The following is a 24,006-nucleotide window of genomic DNA, read 5'->3' on the forward strand; positions in this document are numbered from 1 at the left end:
AAATTTAGTAAATTCTGGCACATGGAAATAAATAAAGCACCATAAAACAAAACAGAACAAGGACCATTTGTGAATGTGAAGCTAAATATAAACCTTTCTTTTAGTAACCATCTATATCTGACCATTCTTTTCCTCATTGCCATCCTCCTTCTTGCTGGACTAGCCCTGCTTTGTATTCAAGCTTGATCAGACCATTCGATACCAACATCCAAGCATAAAGAACAGAAAATTGTGAGTGCTGGTTACCCCATTATTTAACTCCACTGTTTGCTAAGCCAAAGCCAAAAATGGAAAAAGATTAATCACTCCTGAAAACATGCAATTGGTAAGATTGCTTTCATAAAAGCCACCCCAGAGTCTGAAAGGCTTTGCTATGAAAGTTTACAGTCACACACTGATCAAATATAGTGACTTCTGACTTTAAGCCAAGCTATATATTTACAGTAGTTCAATGGACCTATTTCTATTTATATTAGCTGAGTTGGCCTTTACTTTTGATGCATCTCAGAAAAGAATTACAGTGGATAATGGCTTTGTGTATTTATAGATGGGCACTCCTAACATTTTCCAGCCAAAAATTATTGCATCTTTCTTAATGGATTCTCTCTAGTCAGAAAAAGAAATAATGGTGGGAAACTTCGTATCTTGACCTAACATAAAATCTCATGAATAAACACAGAATATATGCACATGAAAACATTGACTAGGAGCAATTTAAAATTTATTCTTTTTTTAAAAAAAATAGCAATGTATTTCAATAATAAAAATCAAGTGTAGTAAGATTATCTCTCTTTCAAGACCACACAAACTACAGTTTAAGGAAAAGTGAAATATTTATGGGCATGTTGGTCCAGGTCATAGACTGATTTACTGCTTTCTGGACATGCAATCAAGATTTTTAAAAATTCCTACATTTTTAACTTTTTTAGAGAACATATTTTTCATGATAATACTGTGCAAAGTAACAATATATGGAGAAAATAATAGAGAAGGAATATGCATTCCAATATGCAGGATATGGTAAACTTGATTTTCTTTTTTTAATTTTTATTTTCCATTTTTCCAATTTACATAACAATAAGCATTTTTTAACAGTACTGTGTCATGTGTCTCTTATAGTTATCTACATTTATTTCTATACATTTTTGTTTCTCTGTTCTAACCACTTATACCACTTATCCCAAACCTTGTAAAATTCTGTTTCTTCCTTGCCTTTTATTTCTAAGGTGAGCTTATACATCTCGCCACATTCTTATATCTTATGAATAATCCTCTCGTTGGCTGGTATATTTTCAAGTTTCCAACATTGGACATAAACAATTCGTGCTGATGTTACTATAAGTAAAATGATATGTTGGAGTTGCTTCTTTATCTTTTGATTAATTATTCCTAATAAAAATAATTCAGGTTTAAATTCAATTTATTCCCCTGTTATCTCCTGTAACCATCTCCTTATCTGTTCCCAATATTTCTTTGCTTTGAGGCATTGCCACCACATGTGATATAATGTTCTGTCCTTATATTTACACTTCTAGCAGTCCGGTTTCATATTTGTGTACATTTTAGCCAATCTCGCCAGTGACAAATACCACCTATAAAACATTTTGTACTGATTTTCTTTATATGCGATCGACAATGTTAATTTAGTTTTTGTTCCATAATTTTTTCCATTCCTCTAAATTTATATTACGGCCTACATTTTGTGCCCATGCTATCATTGGACCCTTCACTATTTCTTTTTCCATTTCTACCTCTAATAGATATTTATATGCTTTTGTTATAGATTTTTCTTCCTTGCCTATCAATATTCTATCCAATTGTTGTGGTACCCCTTGAATTCCATATTCTTCTGTATCTTTTCTATATCTCGACTGTGTTTGTAGATATGGCCACCAGTCTATAATTATACCCTGTTCTTTTAATTCTTCATTTGATTTAAGCTTCCCCTGGCTGTCTAATAATTCTTTATATCTTGTCATTATTTTTTTTTTTATCTAATGTATTCGGATAAATCGTTGCCTCCATTGGTGAAACCCTGTTTGGCAATTTCATATAATGTTTCCTCATATCCATATCAATGCTTCTCTTATTTGATGTCGGTAAAAATATGAGTGTGCCTTATTACGTTTATCCCATAGGAAGGCATGCCAACCTGCCTGTAGGTCATGTCCTTCAATCGTTAAAACCCTTTTATTGTCTAAATTTAAGCTTGATTTTCTTAATCATACAGTATGCATCTCATTTAAGTTAATATGTCAAATCATCGTCTCTCAGCTTTTCCTAAGATGTAAGAAGATAACACCTGAGTTTCTCAACTTCTAGATGGAGTTGATTCCAATATGAGTTACATGAAAATCCATGGTAAATCTGCATGCTATGCTGAGTAGCAAATTTACATAAGACACAGAGGTCGTATTTCAAGTCTGCTTTCATAAGCTGGCAGAACAACTTCTGAAATCCAATCCTACTTTATTTGTCTCTAGGACTATTGACAGGTTTCATAACCAATATTAAGAGTGGAACTGCGTACTTCTTAGCTCTTAACTCAAGCTATTAATCATTAGACGGAAAAGTGCTTGCCATTTCCTTCAACGTATTTACATTTCTTTCATCTGCAAAAGATGGTTGATGACTGATTCTTTAGGCTCAGAGAAATCTTTGCATTTCACAATAAAGAAAAATTGCTATAATTGGAATAGAACGACAGAGAAAAAAATAAAATCTTTATCCAGATCCTCCTTAATTATTATAGCTATACAACATGTTGCCAGAATTTGAAGGAAGCATCTCTCAGAATATGAACACAACACAGAATATATAGGCACACCCCCTATTTCAGAAGACTGTCTCCATGGCAATCTATTGACCAAACATCCTTATTTTAGAACTTCCACCTGCTTGTTGTGGTCTGCCGGCAGCCTGCAGAGCTGGCAGCAGAATCGGACAATGAGTAGGCTGGGGAGGGACATGGGCCAGTCCTGGAGTCTGGAGAAGGCTCGGACAAGGGCTCTGCGTCAGAGGCAAAGATGGGGCCAGTGCCAACTGGAAGTTATGTGCTGACTCCCAAGCCTCCAGAGTCTGACGTCAGCGAGGCAGAGGAACAGGGGGAGCCTATTCCCAGTGCGCGCATGCGTAGAGCTGCCAGAAGGCAAGAACAGTTAAGACAAAAGGAGCAACTTGGGAGTAAGGCTTGGAAATGACTGGCCCCTCCCATAAGACATAAAGGTGGAGGGACATGAGTCCTTGCAGGAAGCAACTTTGTTTGTTCTGGTCGGTTTAAATTCTGACGCTCCATTTTGACTCTGTGCTCCGTGTGGCCTTGCAAAGCTAATTGCCAATTAAGTCTTTGACAGCGTGTCAACATGTAGCAGAGATGGTACGCAGAGCCCTCTCTGTGGGCACACGCACCGGCCAGCTCTTCTCTTCCAGGTTCCATTGTGTGCATGTGCGCCGGACAGCTGGTCTGGTGTGTATGCGCACTGGCCAGCTGCTCTCTTCCGGGTTCCCGTGCTCTGGCACAGTCCAGTTTTGGCACTCACTGCCAAAAAGATTAACCATAACTGATCTAGCACTTTATGATAAGATTATGAAATAAGGTAATTTAGAATCATAAAATAGATGTAGTAAGACATAATCCAAACTATGAAATCAAAATGCTGTGGAAAGTATCCCTTTATTAGCTGGCAGCAGGATTCATCAATAGGAAACTTTCATTATTAGGGAAATTTTTAAACCATTTGGACTGGACACTATATGTATGCAATAATAACAATTAGAGATGGGGTGCATTAATCTCCATTTCTCAATCAAAACAGTCTTAACTGAGAAAAAGTAATCAGCCAGCACAGAAGTGCAATAAACACTGAGGAGCAAAATGATTCAACAATGAACGACTGATTCTTTAAATCATCATGTCTGCAATTCTTCTCTTCAAGACTAGTTTAAATAATCTGAAAAAGCATTAAGTGTAATTAAGTGACCTAATAATGAGATCATGTCAGCTTAATTAGCTTACTTTCTTAAGGAGACGTTATTTAACTGGAGGATTTATCCCAGCACGATACCTTAATTGATACATCTAGAATGGTTAGATATTCTGGAAGATCAGATGTCTGAACATTCACTTTCTGGATTATATTGAGAAGGTTTATTTGAATGCTGCAGATGCATAACTACATCAGACCAAAGAGGTCGGCGTCCAAAGTGGCCAAGCAAGTTACTTCAGAGAATCCAGAAAAAGGAGACAAAAGCAAAAGTAATTCTCTACTGTCATTCCTCAATCACTAAGATTCGGAAGAAAGATGCTTTTGAATGTGGTGCTATTTTAGATTGAAAGCCTTAGCCTCTCCTAATTTATTCCTGAAATGTTTTTATAGCCATTTAAAGTGTTGTACCTTATGATTCTTGATGAATGTATCTTTTCTTTTATGTACACCGAAGACGTATGAACCAAGACAAATTCCTTGTGTGTCCAATCGCACTTGGCCAATAAAGAATTCTATTCTGTTCTGTTCTGTTCTGTTCTGTTCTGTTCTGTTCTACCCTACCCTACCCTACCCTACCCTACATGAGATCTGGGCATTCTATGGCCCACGAACCACATCCGTCCCTTGGCTATTTGTGCGGCCTGCGGCAATGGCCACGGTGGTGGTGGCAGCAGTAGCCCTATTTGTTTGGTCCTCCACAACAGTCCCAGTTTTCTGTGGGGCCATGGGGGAAAATTAATTGCCTGATCTAAACAAATGGCCATTATCAATTCTTGCTAGCATGGGCAATGCAGACCTGGGAAATGGGGGATGAATACACAATCCAGAACTGATTCCAAAGCAGCAAGTGGATGGTATGTTCTAAGATTATTACAGACAATACAAAAAATATAACAAAGCATATTGAAATGATCATACATTTCGTTCACGTTCTAGTGCCAGAAGCAATTTTATTAGTGGAAGAAACTAAATGGATTCTATCTAAGGTGACAAATATATGAATTCTTTGCTAGAAGCTTCACTTTTGATTATACATGCATATATTTTGGTGCAACTTGCGAAAAATTTCCCAATAGAAAATTCTGGAAATTTATAATATGGAGAAGCAGCAATGCAGCTGACTTCCCTGCCCCAAGTCTATCCTATGTATCCTTTCATTTTTCTTTTTAACAGTGGATTGATGAGAGAGAAAAATATCACTTCCATGTAGGAAGCATTTCCAACTTCAGAATATATACAGTTGAAAGAAGCTCATTCTTACTGGAAAAGTTCCTGATCTGAGACTGTCGCTGTGTGGAGCAAGTTGTACAGCCCAGCGTGTGAAGAATCATTTGAGCAATTCAGATCTCCATCTTTCGCTTGCTTAGAAGCACTTAGCCTAAAGAGGCTGGAGCACCGCAAGGCCAATTCCAGGGCATCTAACCAGCATCGACCTATGAAACAGAAGCAAAGCAGTCAAAGTAGGCAATGCACAACAATGACTGTTTCCAATTTCACACTGGCAACACCAAACTAATGAAAATTTAGCCTACTTTTTTTTCCTTTGAAGAAAATGTGATGAATAACACTCTATCAACAAAGAATAAAAATGAAGGTCAAACATAATTCTCTACCAGTGAACACTGAGAGCAAATATTCAATTCACACCATTAAAAAATTAAGCTAAACTTTACCAAAACCAAAAAGAAGGGTATGGGCAGGGAGAAAAAGATGTGAAATCAGCTCTGTTAAATAAAAATGCTGCCATTAGGCTTCGTTTAATCTCCATCAAAATTCCTAAACTTGTTGTGTGTCATAAAAGAAGCCTTTTAAAAAAATCTACCAATTAATGGCAAAAGTAGAATAAGGATAATGATATGGAGCACACTTAGCCTTGCAGAAAGTTTAAGAAATTCTAGATTTACCTACAGAAAAATAGAGTAGATGCTTTTTAAAGAAATGTAACCAAAATGAAAAATTGCTGGGATAGGTACATATGATGTGAATAAAAATATATTAAATAGAAAGCTGGCATTTAAACTATTCTATTTCCAAACTGGCACATTTTGCATATGTGTAAAATTTGGAAATACCCAGAATTAGTACTTAAATTATATAGGAGATATCCATCAGACTTAATGTTGCTGGTGCATCATAAAGAAAATTTGACACTTTCTCCTGATAATGGATTCTTACCACAGCTCTGGTTTCATGATATATCTAATACTTTAGAAGCACATTCAAGGTTTGGATAGAATCAAAAGCCTAAAAAATGAAGCTCCCAGTCAAAATTTCTTAGTAAGAAAGACCGAGAAAAAAAGTCTTCAATGCAGCTGCTGGATAAAAGAAGGTACACATATTGTCAATTATCTGGCTCAGTGACATAAATTAGGCCAAAACGGGGGGGGGGGGGGGGGGGGAACCACCACAAAAAGAGCGTTGGTTTTACCTAATTAACTTACAATTAATTAATTAATTAAATGTAATTAAATTGATTAATTACAATTAGCTAAACTACTTCTCTAATAGCTCAACAAAAAGAAACTCTCACTCTTTGGATTCTCAAGGCAGTACATCGGAAGAAAGCAGAGGCTGAGATAATCAGTGATCAGTCTCAATCTCATGAGGATTAAGCAGCATGGAGGACAGAACAGGAAAGGATATTTAAATTCAAGTCTCTCAAGACAAGATAAAGCTGCCTATCTTGTCCTTCTGTTGTTACCTGTCCAGTCTTGCCACAGATAGCTCCTTATTTGAAGGCCTCCCTGATCTCTGCGGCAAATTGGGAGGAGGATTGCTCAAACTCTCCCTGTAGGAGTGTTCTTTCTGTTTTCATATGTTGGTGTCCCAGCTCTGATTCAAAGCAGGATTGAGTTGAGAAAAGGTAGCTTATATGCAGTAGTACCATCTTGTCTCCTATAGATGGAGCTGTATCTCTAGTATAACAATACCTGTAGTACTGCAAGATTATTTATTGATTTGATCTCATTTGGTTATAATTTCTATTGTCCAAAAACAACAGCACCTTTCAACCTGTTCATGATCATTATTCTGGTATAAACTTACACTGACAATAGTCCAATGTTCACTAAATATTGCTAGCTTTTAAATACCATTTGAGATTCCTTGGTAGGAAATCACTGCTCAGTATTTGGATCTATTATTAAAAGAATCAATATTTCAATTTTAGAAATGAGATTTCCTGCAATTGAATAAGATGAATAAGGCGAGTTCATGTTTTAACAGGACACTGTTTTCATTATCCTTACTGAAGAATTGTATCCTGCTTAATTTATGTGTACACATTTGTGTATATTTTGAAACATTGTACATAAAGATATTAATATTTAAATAGGCTAATTGAATAGTTGGCCTTTGAGAACATTGGGTAAATGTCTCTGTGTGTATCTATGCAGACACATGTACTCTGTATCAGAATAATGCATAGTAATGGCATCAGTAACATCAGTAACAAATAGTAGAGATTCACAACCCAATGAATGTTGAAAATCTTGTATAGAATTTAATGGCTGAAGATAATACAGTTTTAGATCCACAATTTCGGCCTCACAGTTCTTTCTCCAATACAGTTTTCACAGTGATTTAAGAGACCCAAGGCAACTGGATCCAAAACTTTGCTGAATCATAACAGCAAACTGAGGCTGCAAGCATATGCCCATGACTACTTTCTTGAGAGCAATTTCTACCGAGAATCAATTTGAAATAAAATGAAGAAGCTTATGCTATAAGTTGATCTTAACCTATTCTCTTTTACCCATTTAACACATCTCACATCTGAATGGACAATGTCATTTATGTATTGTTGGATTGTAGTTCCATAATGCCTCATCTATTGAGAAATGCAGTAACAACAAGCCATAGGAGACATGACATAAAATGCTCATGGGATAAAGAGATTGGTGGCTTAGAGAAAGGAAGCAAACCTTTGGCAACTCTGTGGTTTTTAAAAAGTGAATTGTTAGGCTGGAGGAAAGACAAGACAGAAATGTGAAAACAGTTGTATATCACTCAATCTGCCACTTCATAGAAAAATTCAGTTTCTATTAGGGAGGGGAAGTTTCAAGGACATGGAGGTCCAAGTAGGGAGATAAATAAAAACAGCTGCTTCTTGATTTCATAAGGTTTATTACATCCAACTCCTAACAATGAAGATGAAGCCTTTAGGCTACTGGCAATAAAACAGGTCAATCTAATCACCTTAGTCAAAAAAGAATTATATGACTAATTATTTCAGTTTTTTTCCCAAGGTGGCATTAGGATGAAAGTCCTTAGGAAAAAAAACTTGCATCTAGTCTCTGGCAGAATTACCAAGAATTATGAAGTACTTTGATTTGTAATTCAAAATAAAACAGAAGGACTGTTAAAGTGAACCTGAAGGAGATAATAGCTTTTAAGATTTAGATTGATAGGCAGCCATGGAGCTACTCAATTGCCTCAAAAGCCTGAGGGACTGGTTGGTTTTCATTTCTTTTCCATGGGCAGACTTGGGAGCAATATTTGAAATACCTTGTCATTCTGTGCACTACTATCTTTCCAAAATTAATTATATCTTGTAGTTGTCTTGGGAAGAGAAACAAAACAGAATTTAAAGCACCAGAAGAAAAGTATTCAGTAAGGATTTCCTCACAAAATTTAGGGTAGTAATTAAAAAAACAAGAAGTCTGAAAACCTTGTTTATCCCCACAAATTTTGTATTCATTTTTGCTAAACTGAAAAGGCAATTTTCATCTCTAATTAAATCAATCAAGGTCTTAGAAAATCCTCTAGGAGTTCAGGATTTCCAAAGGATAGGAACTCAGTGTCCCAATTCAGAAGAATTTTGGAAATTGACTTAAATAGTGACTAAGGGTAGAATCCTTTAATTCACAGCAAACCAGCTGATCTTGTCCGGTTGGAGAAAGAGAGTTTATATCAAGGAAGAAAAATAAACTATCAAAAAGAGAAGGAACAGATGATCCTGCCTGCTTCTGTCTACATCTACCAATAGGGCTCCCACTCCTATTGACTTTTTGGAGAAGCTGGCAGACATGATTGCAAATGGCAATCATATAATTGTGGGGCACTTGCCAACCAGTTGTAAGTGCAAACAGGTTACCAATCACCCAGATCATATGGGGTTGACAGCATGACATTTTACAAAGGTTGGAAATACTTTACAAGTTGTAAAGCACTCTTTCAGAGGACACTGTCATTTCAAATGGTTGTTAAATGAGCAGTCATAACTCAAGGACTACCAGTATCCTGTGACCTCACATTTAGTTCAATAAGACGTTTTGGTATCAGCATGCAGGGAGCTATGCTGTTAACTGGCAACAGAAATGTAGCCCAACCTATCATTTGTAACAAAATAAAAATCTGATTTCAGGTCAATACATATGTAGTTCAGTTGACATTCTGATTATAAAATTAAAAGCCAATAAAACAAAAATAATATTATTTCACTTAATGTGAGTGATCTAAAATACAATTGATTTGTTAGAATGGAAGGAAAGCATTTTGGTTTTTTTCTGAAATGTGAATTATTATAGGAAATGAAGATCGCTTCCCTATGAAAAAAAGCACTGCCTGAGAAAGTTATAAACATTAGAGATTAAATGGATGATCACAGAAGAAACACTGCTTGATTCAAAGCATTGATGAAAAAATTAGCAGAAGCCTTTTAATTATATAACAGCTTCTTTGCAAATATGTTACCATTCCACATTTATGGTTTCTAGTTTACAGAAAAATACACTTGTAAATGTACTTATTAGACACATAGCTGAATATGAAATTATATTTCAACAAGAGCAATTAAGTTTACTTATAGATAATATTTCATATGTTAAACAATTCAAACAGAATATAGTACTGTAATATATTTTGATTCAACTCATAATGTAAACTACCGGTATTTTTAAAAATGTAACAAAAAAGGTTGTAGACTAAAGCAGGTTCTACAATGGAATCTCCCTTCATGTGAATCACAGCAAAGATTCAAAGATGAATCACAGTACAGTATTTTTTTAAAAACACAGTTCATGCTCAATAGCATCCAAACTAGAGTAAATTGAGGAAACCACTGTATTTAATGCATGAACGGAAATCAAACACTAAAATAAAATGTGTTAATTGTACAAGACATAGAAGCTGTTTGCGGCCATCTGATACCCCTGTGGCTGTCTGCTCCAAATTCAGCCTTTTTAAATGTTTGTGGTTGTATATAATAATCAAGTTTAAAACCAAAACAATTAGCGCATGCTTTCATATGCTTGAACTTCCATTCCTTTCCATTTTGAAACACCTGTTGTTTAGCAGTACAATGAAACCATGATCTCTCTGAATAACAATTGTAAAAAGAGGCAGAGAGGAAGAATGTATATTGCAGGGAATTAGTGCCACTTCAGCACTGACTAGCTAAAAGCGTATCAAAAATCAAAATAAATGTCACAACACTGGGAAAAAACACTTGGGTAGATCCATGTTCTCACTCAAAAGTTGCTTTTGCAACAACTTATACAGGCAAAGAAAGGAATCATGGTTTGCATATGATGCACAAAGATAATATGTTGTCGGTTAGCAAAATCTCCCTTTGTAATAAGGAATCATAAAATCTGATATTTATGGTAACAGCAAACACTAGCATTTTCTGTTCTCTATGATGGGCAGTAAGTGAAGAGGAATGAAGGATGGGAAATGGTACCAGAATGTGGCTGGTTCTTTTCCCTATTTTAGATTAACTTTACAGTGAAAATGCACTTCAGCTGCTTTCACCCATCTTCCAATTTAGACAACACAAAGCTTGTGTCTGTTGCAACCTAGAAGATGAAAACAAATCCTTTGCATCCCAGTGTAACCTACTTATATAACAAGATTTTAATTTATTCATCTTTCAAAATTACAACTGCTTGAATATATTGGAGATTTCAATGTAATTGAATGTAATTGCAAAAACTTTCCTGGGTTGTGGGAAGGTGATAAATTATGTCAGCCAACGAAGAAAGAACAAAACTCACCGTCTGATTCAGAAGCTGCCCTGAAGATCAAGTAGCTGCTTGGAAGAGGTTGAGTGATTGACCCTACATTCTCTCCCTTTGGACCCTGGAACAATTTGTGAAATGAAAAGAAATTTTCTTTAGCACGAAATGTGTATTTCAATGTTATCTTCTTTACTTGGCATTTTCAATGTTATTCTTTTTAGGTTTCAAATAAGTGAAAGTTAAACAATCATCCTTTGTCTGTAAGCTGGAACAGCAAGTTAAAATGAATGAAAAAGACATAGTCCAACATTTGGGAAACATGATTGCTATTTTTTAAAATTGATAATTAGTACATAGTATCATCAGATATGCCTATATTTAAAATGGAGCAGTGACTAACACCTTATTGGGAAATGATCAGGCAATCATAAAATCGAATTAAAATTATCAGCAAAATATGTTTGGTAGGAGGAGTAGATCCTTGGTGAGCTCGCTGCGTGGCTTGTAGCCTAGGCCGTTTGAGTCCGGTCTCGAGAGACTCAAGGGCAGCGGGGGGTGGCGTTCTCAGCTGAAGCTGAGTTGACCAGCACACCAAGGTTGATCCTGTAAGGCAATCGGAGGGAAAAACCTGAAGCAGATGGAATGATCCAGGAATGGATGTATCGGAGCAACTGCCAAATGCGTCTGTCAGTAGACTGAGTCGAAAAACTGGGGATGACGGAGGTACATGGAGGCGTGGCAAAGAAAATTATGACTCACTCTCCAGGCAGACCCAACTGTATCAACCCATTCTTGGACCATTCCACAGCCTATTGGGAGAACATGGCAATATACCAAAATTTAATTATTTCAATATAATAGAATATGGAATCAATTGCTCATGTTTCTATACAAATATAAAAATAGTTTTAAGTGTAAAATGCCCATTCCCTTTTACAAAACACACAAACTTATAGCAGCAGATATTCATAAAGGCTCTTCAGTCACATATCTTGTATAAACATTAATTTTATATGATAGTGATCTGGGCGGCTTAGCACCTGACTTATGATTGCAACCTTGGAGAATGCCCTAGACCAGGGGTCCCCAACTCCTGGCCAAGGATCATAAAAACAAGTGTACATTACATGAATAAACATGCAAGAAAGAGGCAGGTAGGAGGCTGTGTTCTCAGCATCTTTGTGTAAACACCACTCATCATAAGTGTTTTCTATCTTTTATACTGATGATTTTTCAAGATGGATTAGCATGTGGCAATCAACTGTCCAACAGCAGAGAACAATTCTACACCTCTCATGTCACTAAACCCATTTCTCACCTAAAATAAATCAGGAATCTTTGAAAATAAACTTTCAATTACTGCACATAATGTAAGCAAAACAGCTAATGAACAATGAAAGTATTCAGTTGAAGATAATGAAAACTATATGATGAGGTCAGAAAAACTGTGCAACAAAGAAAGGTGTCCAATTATTTTTGTAGTATTTCCTCTTGAAAACTGGAAATCTATCAGTTTCTGAAGAATACTCAACATAAGAGCTCTGATTCTGAAGACTAGAAAGGACTGTATAACCATTAACTCTACAGTAGTTTGAAGGATCCTTAATGTTTTTATTTGATCATACCTTGAACTCATAAAAACTGCTGCACTGGTTATTTCTAGTTAATGCATAATGTAAAAGACACTGAGTAGTTATCATGGTAACCCTTTAGGATCCAGACTTTCCTCATTCTTCTGCCATTTCATGGATAGATTAATTGAAATCAGCCTTACAGGATACACAATGTGAGAGAATATAGTTAGGTTGGAAGCAATCTTAAATCCATGCTAATGTTGGAGATGGAATGTAGTTTCCTATTTTGAAACTAGGAAGTCCTCACGTTATGACCACAACTGAGCCTAAAATTTATGTTGCTAAGTGAAACATTTGTTAAGTGAGTTTGCCCCATTATACGATTGTTCTTGCCACAGTTGTTAAGTGAAACATTGCATTTGTTAAATTAGTAACATGGTTGTTAAGTGAATCTGGCTTCCCCATTGACTTTGCTTGTCAGAAGGTCGCAAAAGGTGATCTCATGATCCCGGGACATTCCAACTGTCATAAATGTGAGTCAATTGTCAACCATTCGAATATAAATCACATGACCATGGGGATGTTGTAATAGTCATAAGTGTGAAAAATGGTCATAAGTCTCTCTTTTCAGTGCCGTTGTAATTTTGAATGGTCACTAAATGAATTGTTGTAAGTCAAAGACTACCTGTATATGCCAGTTTTGAATTCCACCTTCTTTTGTTCTGTTTCAGAATAATAATAGATATTTTAATGAATGGTTTCATTTTCAGCCTAACTGTCCATCAAAATATGTTTCAAGTTGTTCCGAGTACATCCAAATGTTATTTATGTTTCTTGTTTTAAATGCAATACAAGACTGTATTATAAATACCATGTTTCCACGAAAATAAGACCTTGTCTTATATTTTTTTGAACCCTGAAATAAGCGCTTGGCCTTATTTTCGGGGAGGTCTTATTATTTTGGGGTGCGTGGAGCAAGACGGGGCTCCTCTTGCCATCTTACCTGATTTCCAGCTCTGTCTCCCTAACCCTAACCAGAGGAAATGGCGGGGACCGGCTGCGCATGCATTTAAATATTTTTGGGGAAGGCTTATTTTCGGGAAAACACAGTAGGAGTTTGTATGGCAGCATTATTCTAAGCCCCACAAAATCTAAGAGGGGTAGATGAGCCTATTCAACCACTGTTCACTAGGTACAGATCAGGGGTGGGTTCTACAATTTTTACTACTGGTTCTGTGGGCGTGGCTTATTTTATGGGCATGGCTTGATGATCATATGACAATTCTTTAGGATTTAGCAGAGGTACTGGTCTACCAGGCTTTTAACTGCTTGCAGAACTGTACCGACCTACCCATTTATTTTTCAGGCACTGGTCTACTCATTTGTTTTCTTTTAACACTGATCAGCTGTAGGGCGGCCCTTTGAAGCCCCCCAGCAAGAGTTTAAACAGTTTTTTTTCCTCTAGCCATCAGCTGGGACTCAGGAGGCAGCAATAGATTGGGGGGTGGGGCCAAATAAAAGGTAAGAATAACGCGGGGGGTGGGGGGGCAGAACCGTTTTGGTGACATCATATCGTCACCACAACCGGCTCGGCAGAACTGGGCCGAACAGGGAGGAACCCACCACTGGTACAGATGCACCTCCACAGAGCAATTATGCTGGCCTAGTTCAGACCTGGGCATTTTACAGTCCCCCACCCCACCCGGGCGCCACATCCAGCCCTTTGGCAGTCCCTGTCCAGGCAGCCTGAGGTCAGCTGGAAATTATTAATCAAAGTAAGTAAGTAAGTGTCTGCCATGCATGCAATACAACTACATTGCTTTTATTTTGAAGGTTACTATTTTGTTTTTAATTTACGTGGGTGTGTTGCATGCCTGCATACCTTTACAACCTATAGGTTCAACCATCCACAATCTTTTCTCTTCTCTTCCCTAGAAATTTATTTATTCCCTTCATTTTCCTCTTGCTGATGAGAGTCCCAATATAATTGAAAAACCATATAATAGAAAAACATGCCTATCATTCACTCCAAAGGGCAAAGCCCACCAAGCAGTAAATATATAGTCAATGTTTCATTATGGCAACATTTGGATTCCCACACAATCCCATTAATATGGTTTGAAAAATTTTTGCTCACCCAGTGGCTAGGAAGAAAAAAGCCAGATAAGCATCAGGCTTCATTTCAACACTGTGTAAGTTCCTGTCTTATAAAACTGTATTTTACAGACAATTGCAATAAATTTAAACCAGACAGATTTATATCTCACCTCTATTTCCTATGATTCAAGGCAGCATAATATGTTCCCTCCTTCTATTTTCCCTAAAACAATGTGAAGTAGGTTGGCTGATAAAGTGTCACTCAAAGTCACCCAGTTGCACTAGAGTTCACGGTCTCCCACTTCTAATCCAGCTGACCAAACCAGTTCTTTGATTGCACTGAGGTTTATTGTGATATACTGTATGAATGTAGCAAATCTATGTTTTAATCCCAAAGATTATTTGCAGCAATGGCTCTTAGTATTTTCTTTAAAGCAAGGATTAATACACGTGCCCTTCCAAAGGTGGCTGAACTCAAGACAAGCAGCCAATATGACCAAGGGTAACAAAAGACAATGAGAACTGTCATTCATCATGTGGACCATCCCTGGTTTAATGCAGGGTGATAATCTATGGATCTTATCTAAAAAGACTCCTCCTTGCTGTTATGCATAACATTGTATCTGAGTTTAAAATTGTCAACTCACTGTCTTTTTAATGTTAACACTAGATTTACTTGAAATTTATTTATTTATTTTTATTTATTTAGGGAATTTATATTGCTGCCTATTCGTAAATGGCGACTCTCTCTCTCTAGCTTCCAGGTACTCTCTCATTCACTTTTGAATGCAAAGTGAATGCTGTACTCTCTCATTCACTTTTATGGAAAGCAACATCATGTATTTATGGCACACGACAGAAATGCAATTCTACTATTTGTCTATGTGCAGCAAGCCAGCAATTTTAACTTGGGGAAGCCAATATTCCATTTTACTCCTTGCCTTTTAACCATTCTTCAAGGCAAATTTTCTTAATTTCATAAATCATTATACTTGGCATTTCTCCTGGTGAGAGATTGTGGAGAAGCTGGGAAAGAAATGGAAGAGAGAGTAGACAGCAACAATCAAAAGACAGAGGGTGAGTCAGCCATTGGCTGCCAACTTAGTCCAGGTGCCAAGAAATCTGGAGAAAAGTGTTCAAATCACTCACTGAGCTTCTCCCTTATTAACTCACTATAAAGCAAGGTGGGAAATTCCTCTTACAGTTTCCAAAATTCTGTATTTACCTCAAATAAGCATTAAAACTTCCTTACTAGAATCTGTTCTTGCCTCCCCTCTTCTTTGGTCTTGGCCACTTGCATTGGACTTGACATTCCTGCCTTTACAATACGAAAAAATAACTCACATACAGTACATTAGCCAAATCCTTACTCTATTACTACAGCTGGAATGCTAATAGCAATTTCATGGTGGAACTGGGATATGATAGTGTGAACTGGGTAATCTAGTGTTCTCCAGATGTATTAGACACCAAATCAATCATCACCAGTCACCATCAAAAATAAGGAATGAAAGAACTGTTCTCTATAACATCAGGGACACTTGAGATTACTCATTTTTAATTCCAAGCAAATTCCACTGAGTTCAATAGTACTTATACTTAGGTTCTTCAAGGAGCTGAATAGGTTAGAAATCTACAATAGCTTATTGTACTTGATTGTTCATGCATTTAACAGATAAATTCATTCTAACTATTGCCTACACAGAAGTGACTTCAAGCCCTTATTTATCTCATTTTTAAAATGTCAGCATCATTCTTCCCTGCCACATTCCTTAAAAAAAAATCATATCAAGAAATCACTGAATGTTTCCTACACTCAGCTCCTACATTATAACTAAGGAAAGAGGAAAATCACAAGGCAAGTTGTCAGATCTTATTAAGTCAGCAATAGCATTACAAGCCACTATACTGTTGAGGGATGAACTTTGCAACTCTTGTTCAAATTATCTCTTATGTTACCATAGAGATAGCTTTAGTTTCTTTCACAAAACTATCCAGTAAAAGACAGCGCGCGCGCACACACACACACACACACACACACACACACACCCCTGCCTGGCCTTTGCTGGGAAGGGCAAATACATAATGCACTCATTCTCTGCCAGAAATGTCATTAAGTCATTAAAAAGTAGGTCAGAAAATATACAGCTTCAACAATTCAGATCATTTCCCCATCAACTCTTCTTTATTACCATATTTGGTGCCTCATCATTCCATCCACAAACTGCAAAATCAAGATCTTCATTTGATTGGGTTTTATGGAGTATGGCAAACAACAAACCCTTGGATTTGGGCTAATAAGGCCTGGCTCAAACTACCCCACCTCCATACAGCTTTATGTAACTCACAAGCTATATGTACACAATGTGCTTTGCTTATGTAAACTTTGCCAATGTGGTTTGCAAACTACAATTCGTAGTTTAGCATGCGGAAGTCCAAAAACTCTGGTTTAATCAATATTGATAGCGCAATTTGCAAGTTCAGTCACTATCTCTCCAATTTAACCCACCACTGGAACAGAGGCATTTTAGAATTTAATACTCCTACATGAACAGTAACAGTATGATTTTCATTTTAATCTAAGAGTTTAAATTTACCAATGAAGTTTATTTCCTAACAATGTTTTTGACATAAAAGATACTATTTGGGAGGGGCGGGAGGGGGGCAGGTCAGTCAGAAGAATTTCATTCCATTCTGACAGATTTCCAGTGAGAAAAACTGCACAATGCTATGAAGCCAAAGATCTCCTGCTCACAGAAAGTCTCTGGAGCCTGAATGAGCAGCGACACATTAATCTAAAGTGAAAATCCTCCTCACAGGGTCTCTGCTGCCAGCCTGTTGATTTGTTACTTTTATCGATGTGCCCCATACAAGTGCGCGTACTTCAGGGACACTCCTCTGGAAGACTAAGGCACGTATTAATTTCCACACCTTCCCAGAGTTGGCAAGGCCACTCTCATTAATCACACCCTGGACGCAAATCATATTTACTAGCATCCTAGTAAATGCCTATATATAAATAGAAGTAACACAGGCCATTGGGCCTGCATAATGTCAAAGGTATTATTGTAACAGAGATGGCTTTCTATTAGACAAGACTGACTGAATCGGGGGGGGGGGGGGGAAATGTCATGTTAAATTCTGATAAAAACGAGAGACTATCTAAAATGCTCAAGTTATGGATCAGGGGTGAAATCCAATGTGGCATTTCTGCTGAAGAAACTGTTTCAGAGAATCACAAGGGACTGGGAATATTTCCACAGCCTTCAGAAAGCTACTATTGGATTGCTTAACGTGGGATTTTACCCTATAAAACCTGACTGCATTCATATAAATGGTACTATTGTGGTGAAACGTTTAGTTCCATACAGAACTTCAATTGTTGGTTTTCTGCTGACAAATATCCATGGTTTTTCTCTACGTTTCAGATATAGACTGCGTTGGCCTACATCTACATACTACGTTAATCATAATTTGCTTAATGATGGTTTGTTCCATAAGCCGCAATTGATTGGGAATACACATTATACTTTGTCATTAGCTGCATCTACCAATCACAATATCTGTATATGAATATCAACCAAAATCTATTATAATTTAGTGTGAAGCAGGGGTGGGTTTTACTTACCTTTACTACCGGTTTGTAATGTGGCTGCACGCAGATCATCATTTATGATTTCGGGGCAGGTGGGCGGAGCCTTCCACTGATTTTACTACTGGTTCCATAGAACCGGGCAGAACTGGGAGCAACCCACCACTGGTGTGAAATCACCCAATGCTACCTGCCCTGTCTTCCCTATCTTTTTACAAGGAATTTGAGAAACTCCCCACTCCAGTCACAGGGCATTTTTCTACAGCCAGTTGTCAAATCCCTTGTAGCTTCTCTTGAACTTTTGTGCCACTACAAGTGCTCTCATGGCTGTCTCCTGTGATTTCAATGAACAAGGAAGGGAGAAGAGGAAGGGACATCTAGCTGATCAGCAGGAGAACCCTGACCCCATTTTCCTTATTTCTTCACTTTATCTTCTTTTGTGACGGAATTCCTGTGACTGTGAATGAGCAGAGATTGAGGTCTGTAACCAAGGTGCACAGTGTTCTGATTCTAGAACAAGGGTGTCAAACTCAAGGCTGTGGGCCGGATCAGGGCACTTAGATCTGGCCCATGGGGCCGCCCTGGAAACAGTGAAGGACCGGCCTGCAGTGCCTCTGCCAGTGAAAATAGAGCTGGGGGGGGGCACACGCAGTCCCCAAGCTCTGTTTTCAGCCATGATGGCATCCTGCAGCGAAAACAGAGCTCCTGAGCTCCGTTTTCGCTGGCAGAGGGCTGCAGGTCATCACAACCCAACTGACGTTGAGCTGGCCACGCCCAAACTGATCATGCCCACCTGGCCCCCTGAGGTCACACACAACTCTGATGCAGCCCTCAAATCGAGTTTGACACTGCTGTTCTAGAGGCAGGAGTAAGGAAGTCCAGAAGTCAATTCATCATTTCCTCTGAATCAGAAGCTAAATCAAATCTTAATCAGTTCTGTTTTTGAAGCCCCACAATATCATATGAATGGACAAGACAGATTTTATGTGGAGCAGGGACCATTCCACTATTTTGTATTTGATAGTACATAACTTCCTTATTAAATTAATCAGATTTTTATACACTAGTTGTTAAGCTACTTGATACACTAGTTTCTTTCTATATTTCTCTAGTTTTTTGGTTCCAACACTAAAAGAGGTCATACACACCCAAACCCAACACATTTATATATCTTTATGTGTTCTTTTTATGTCTCATCTTTCACATGTCTCACTCAGAGATATCCATTATTTTATACATTTTACAATTAATTTAATATCAGATATGGTCAGGACCTATCCTTGGTCCCAGCAGCCAGTAGGTTTGATGAGGCAAGAGCCCTGTGTAAGTAGGCAAATGGATCACACAAAAATTCCACAGAATCACAATGGAAAAAAATACCACATTTACTATGCTTTCAAATATACTGAGGCAGATGCAATTTGACTACTTTGGTATCCCAGAGGGCCAGAACTGTTTTCAAACTTATAATTCTTGTGTGGAAATCCTCTAAAAGAAGTAATGCTGAGCTGAAAACTGCTTTGGAAGATTCCCAAAGTTTTCCACTGTGAAAGAGGTTTTAGTTTTTCTGTGTTCTTCTGAGTAATTGTACAATATTCCACTGATATTTTTTGTCTTTGTTATTGAAGAAAACTACTGCTGGCATTATTGTTTTCTGGTACACATTGTTCTATCACCCTGGAGCTGGATGTTTACACTTTTATAATTGTAAACACCTAATGTGAGAAGTTACCACATGACTTATTTCCTTGGATTTAAGTCAAATCTGGGAGGTTGCAAACTGCTGAAAGGAGAATCATGCAATGAAGGACATTTGCATGCCCGTTGGCCGTGTCACAACAAAGTAAGTGTAAGAACATAATATTCTACCTAGTAAATGTCACTGAAAGTCTCACCCTTGAAAAAAATTGAAAGAAAATAGTATTTGACTAAACTAAATAAGGACTGGAAAGAAATATATTTAGAGAGGCAATTTTGTTCAAATATTGAATGTATTCAGCTTTTCTACCACCTACCCAAAATTTAAAACCCCAAGCTATTCCTTTAAAAATTTAGTTAGCTGCTAAATTCTCAATAATAAAATTGCAATATATAGGATATTGAATTACATTAGGCACAAATAGACTGATGACGAAAACTCACAACAAAGTCACAAATGGATTACATGAAGCTAGAGTTAATAACAAACTGTTACAGAGAAACTGCTGTGTCATCATTGCAGTGGAAACCTGGTTAAAGCATTTCATCCCAGATAGTGCTTTTAACTTGGATGGACTTTCAACATCTCATCTTATTTTCTTTTGAGAGCTGGAAATCCGAATTTCATTTCTTAACATGTGCTAGTGTGATCATAGAAAAAAAATGACAATAAAGCTTATCTTACCTTATATTATTAATGGGGCACACATATACTACACCTTGTAGGACTGGCTCACTAAACAAGCTGGTTGCTGTACCCAAAGATGATTGAAACCTCAATAGCCCTCAGTAATTTTTGTGCATGTTGGTGGGGCCCTTCTGGTTTCCTGCAAGGAAGCCTGATACAATCTGTTCAGATGAGCATTCTTCTTACCTTCACAGCCCAAATGGACTGGTCCAAAGGATGGAAAAGTTTGAAACAGAAGCCATCCTTTTTGGAGGGTCTCTCGATGAGTTCACAGGAATGAAGCAAAATGGTGCCCACCCACTGTCCAGTCTTTGGAGTTTTATAGATTAGGAGTACTCCAGGTTTCAGTACACACCACAATTTAGTCCAGCTCTTCAGAGTGCCACGTATCTGGAAAACAAGAATAAGAAGAAATACTCTAAACCAATAAAACAAGTTTTTAATGGTGCAGAACAAAACTTTCATTCTACATTCAGTTATTCCAAGTATCTTATTTAGTTTAACTGCATTAAATATTTTTGAGGTTTAAACCAAACTTCCAGTTAAACTTTCTGAGAAGAAATTGGAGAGGTTATCTCTTAAAAAGCTAATAAAGAAATTTTCCCTTTGCTCTTAGATTCAAGTGTTTATCCTCAACCCCAAATCACAGTCATATTTAAACAACAAGTGCTCCCTTGAATTCCTACAGTCTCTCACCACTGGCCTAAATGAATGTATGTATCTGTGCCTTTGAGTTATTCTTGGCTCCTGGGGATTGCCTGGCCAAATCCATGCAATTTTCTTGGCAAGCTTTTTCAGAAGTGATTTGCCACTGTTTGCTTCCTAGGGCTGAGAGACAAGAAGTGGCCCAAGGTCACCCAGCTGGGATTGTGCCTGGGATGGGACTAGAATTCAGTCTCCCAAGTTTCTAACTTGTTGCCTTAATACTATACCAAATTGACTCTCAGGTAGATATTACTGTTAGCTATTTTTGTTATTTATGGTGTGTGTGTAGGGTAGAACTGTAAACTGCTCAGAGTTGATTAATGATTGGAATGGCATATAGGCACAACCAACCAAATAAATTGTTTGGTGTTTTTTGTTTTTTTTAAAAAGGAAAAGATGGGAATAAGCCATACAAAAGCAAAGATGATCTTTGTTAAACAATTCAAAGATGCTACCAGTCCCTCTGATGCAGTGTTGAAATCCAAAATTTTTTACTACTGGTTCTGTGGGCATGGCTTGGTGGGCGTGGTGTGGCTTGGTGGGTGTGGCAGGGGAAGGATATTGCAAAATCTCCATTCCCACCCCACTCCAGGGGAAGGATACTGCAAAATCCCCATTCCCTCCCCACTCCTGGGGGAAGGATATTGCAAAATTTCCATTCCCACCCCACTCTGGGGCCAGTCAGAGGTGGTATTTGCCGGTTCTCCAAACTACTCAAAATTTCCGCTACCAGTTCTCCAGAATCTGTCAGAAACTGCTGGATTTCACCCCTGCACTGATGATATTCTTCCTTCTTTTAAACTGTGCTTCAACTCCTGTTTTGCCATAAAAAAAACTTGGACATGACCTCTATCTTGGCTATGACTTTAAATATACTGCTTGTTTCCCAAGAGGGCTGTTTTAAAGCAGTAAATAAATTCTGGGTAGAAAGCAGTGGGTGAATTATAATGTACAATTCTAAAAACTGTTCAACTCCTTAGCTACATATTCTTAAAATGACATTTTGCATCAAATTACCTTCAACCAATCTGCCATAATGACCACACGGGGATCTTTCAAAGCACTAAAGAGCTGCTTGGTGGCTTTTTTCTTTTCCTGTCTGTAGTTTTTTTTCTGGACCTATTATATCATAGAGATAAAATATCAGTCAGGAACATTTTTCTTCTCTTTCTACTCCTCGCAAAAAGGAAAAAAAAAACCAAGGCTATGTCCCACATTTAAATGGCATTCCTCTGCCCCCAGAAACAACTTCCCCCAGAAACAACTTGCTGGAAATTTTTTTGCGTTAAATACAACAGCAACTGGGTTCCATCATTCTCCTCTTTGTCTGTAAAATGTTTTTATTTTTGTATTCGACTCATTACAGTTTTATAGCTACTCCAACCAAGAACAACTGACCTGTTACTCATTCATACAACCTAACAAATCCTCATAGAAATTGGAGAAAGGTAAACAGGAGTACATATGCTAGCCTGTGTCTTCAGGAGAAGAGTGTGATAAATTTTCATTATTAAGAAATAATTTTGAAAATAAATGTTTTAAATTTGAAGAATCTACCAGAAATCTGGAAGTTGAATTATGTAAATATTGGATCCATCAGTCAAAATTAATCTTTAGACAATAGCTATAACTGTCATCATGGCATGCACACACACACACACACACACACACACACAGTATCAAACAAGGTTCATGACCCTGCAAATAACTTTATTGTGTATATTATGCAAATAGTTTTAGTAACAAAAACAGCTGCTCCCATATTGATATTCTGAAGGAGTTCTGAAGAGCCATATACAGTAGTGTGTGCACATGGCTGCAACAACATTAAAAAATTAAGGGACTATGGTTTGGTGGTGACAGGAAATACTGGCCTTCCAGATATTGTGAAACTACAAGTCCCAGTAACCTAGCAGTGGGGCCAAAGATTACGGATGCTAGAAGGGATGCTAGAAGTTATAGCTTAACACTTACAAGAGATTTTAAGTTCAATTCCTGAAATTTCCCAGTCAGATAATACGGATAGAAAAAGCACCTTCTTAAAATCCTGTAAAGACTGGAAAAACTTGATTCATTAATCTAGTGAACAAGGCAATTTGCTATGCAAAACTATTTTAACTCATTTTGGGGATATATAGCAAAGTCTAGAACATGCAGAATCAAAACTTGAATCAAATAAATAATCAAATCACAATTATGAAAATTTGGGAATAATAAACGCAAGGCTATTTTAGACATTAGGGGACATTAGCTGACAAGGCTATGTTGCATACAGTTTTCAGCATGATGTATATAGTAGAATGATGTATATTTGTTTGCCTATTGCAGGGGTGTTCAAACTTGGCTCCTTAAAGAGTGGTGGACTTCAACTCCCAGAATTCCCCGGTCAGCAACTTGCTCATATTTATAGCACATGCTGGCTGGGGAATTCTGGGGTTGAAGTCCACCACTCTTCAAGGAGCCAAGTTTGGGCACCCCTGGCCTATGACATCTTAAGAGTGGTCCGTTTGTCTGTCTGCCTGTCTATCTATCTATCCATCCATCTATCTATCATCTGCCAATCAACGTGGAACAAAAGATGCAGCTTAATCTTCTCCCATCTACCTTTAATGTTTCCTTCTTGTTATTTCTTCCAGTAGGAGATACACACTCCTTATCAGACCCATTGCAAAATTTGTGCTCAGTCTATCAAAAGAAGAAAAAAGAA

General features: G+C 37.5%; 1 protein-coding gene across 6 annotated transcripts in view; it reads right to left on the bottom strand.

Moving 5' to 3' along the window:
• The window catches only part of OSBPL5 (oxysterol binding protein like 5), a 126,331-nt gene that overhangs the window by 19,363 nt on the left and 82,962 nt on the right, over positions 1 to 24,006 (bottom strand). For 5 of the 6 annotated variants that reach the window (XM_070933376.1, XM_070933360.1, XM_070933369.1 and 2 more), the window contains 5 exons: positions 23,904 to 23,984; positions 22,317 to 22,418; positions 20,781 to 20,984; positions 10,982 to 11,066; positions 5,248 to 5,419 (listed from right to left, as the gene is read on the bottom strand). In XM_070933376.1, coding sequence (XP_070789477.1) covers positions 5,248 to 5,419; positions 10,982 to 11,066; positions 20,781 to 20,984; positions 22,317 to 22,418; positions 23,904 to 23,984 — 644 coding nt within the window. Of the gene's footprint in view, positions 1 to 5,247; positions 5,420 to 10,981; positions 11,067 to 20,780; positions 20,985 to 22,316; positions 22,419 to 23,273; positions 23,349 to 23,903; positions 23,985 to 24,006 lie in introns of those variants that run through there. The other variant, XM_070933399.1, reaches the window with a different exon arrangement.

This window comes from Pituophis catenifer, unplaced genomic scaffold, assembly GCF_029215685.1.
Source record: "Pituophis catenifer annectens isolate HBS135680 unplaced genomic scaffold, rPitCat1.0.hap2 SCAF_1, whole genome shotgun sequence".
NCBI lineage: Eukaryota > Metazoa > Chordata > Lepidosauria > Squamata > Colubridae > Pituophis > Pituophis catenifer.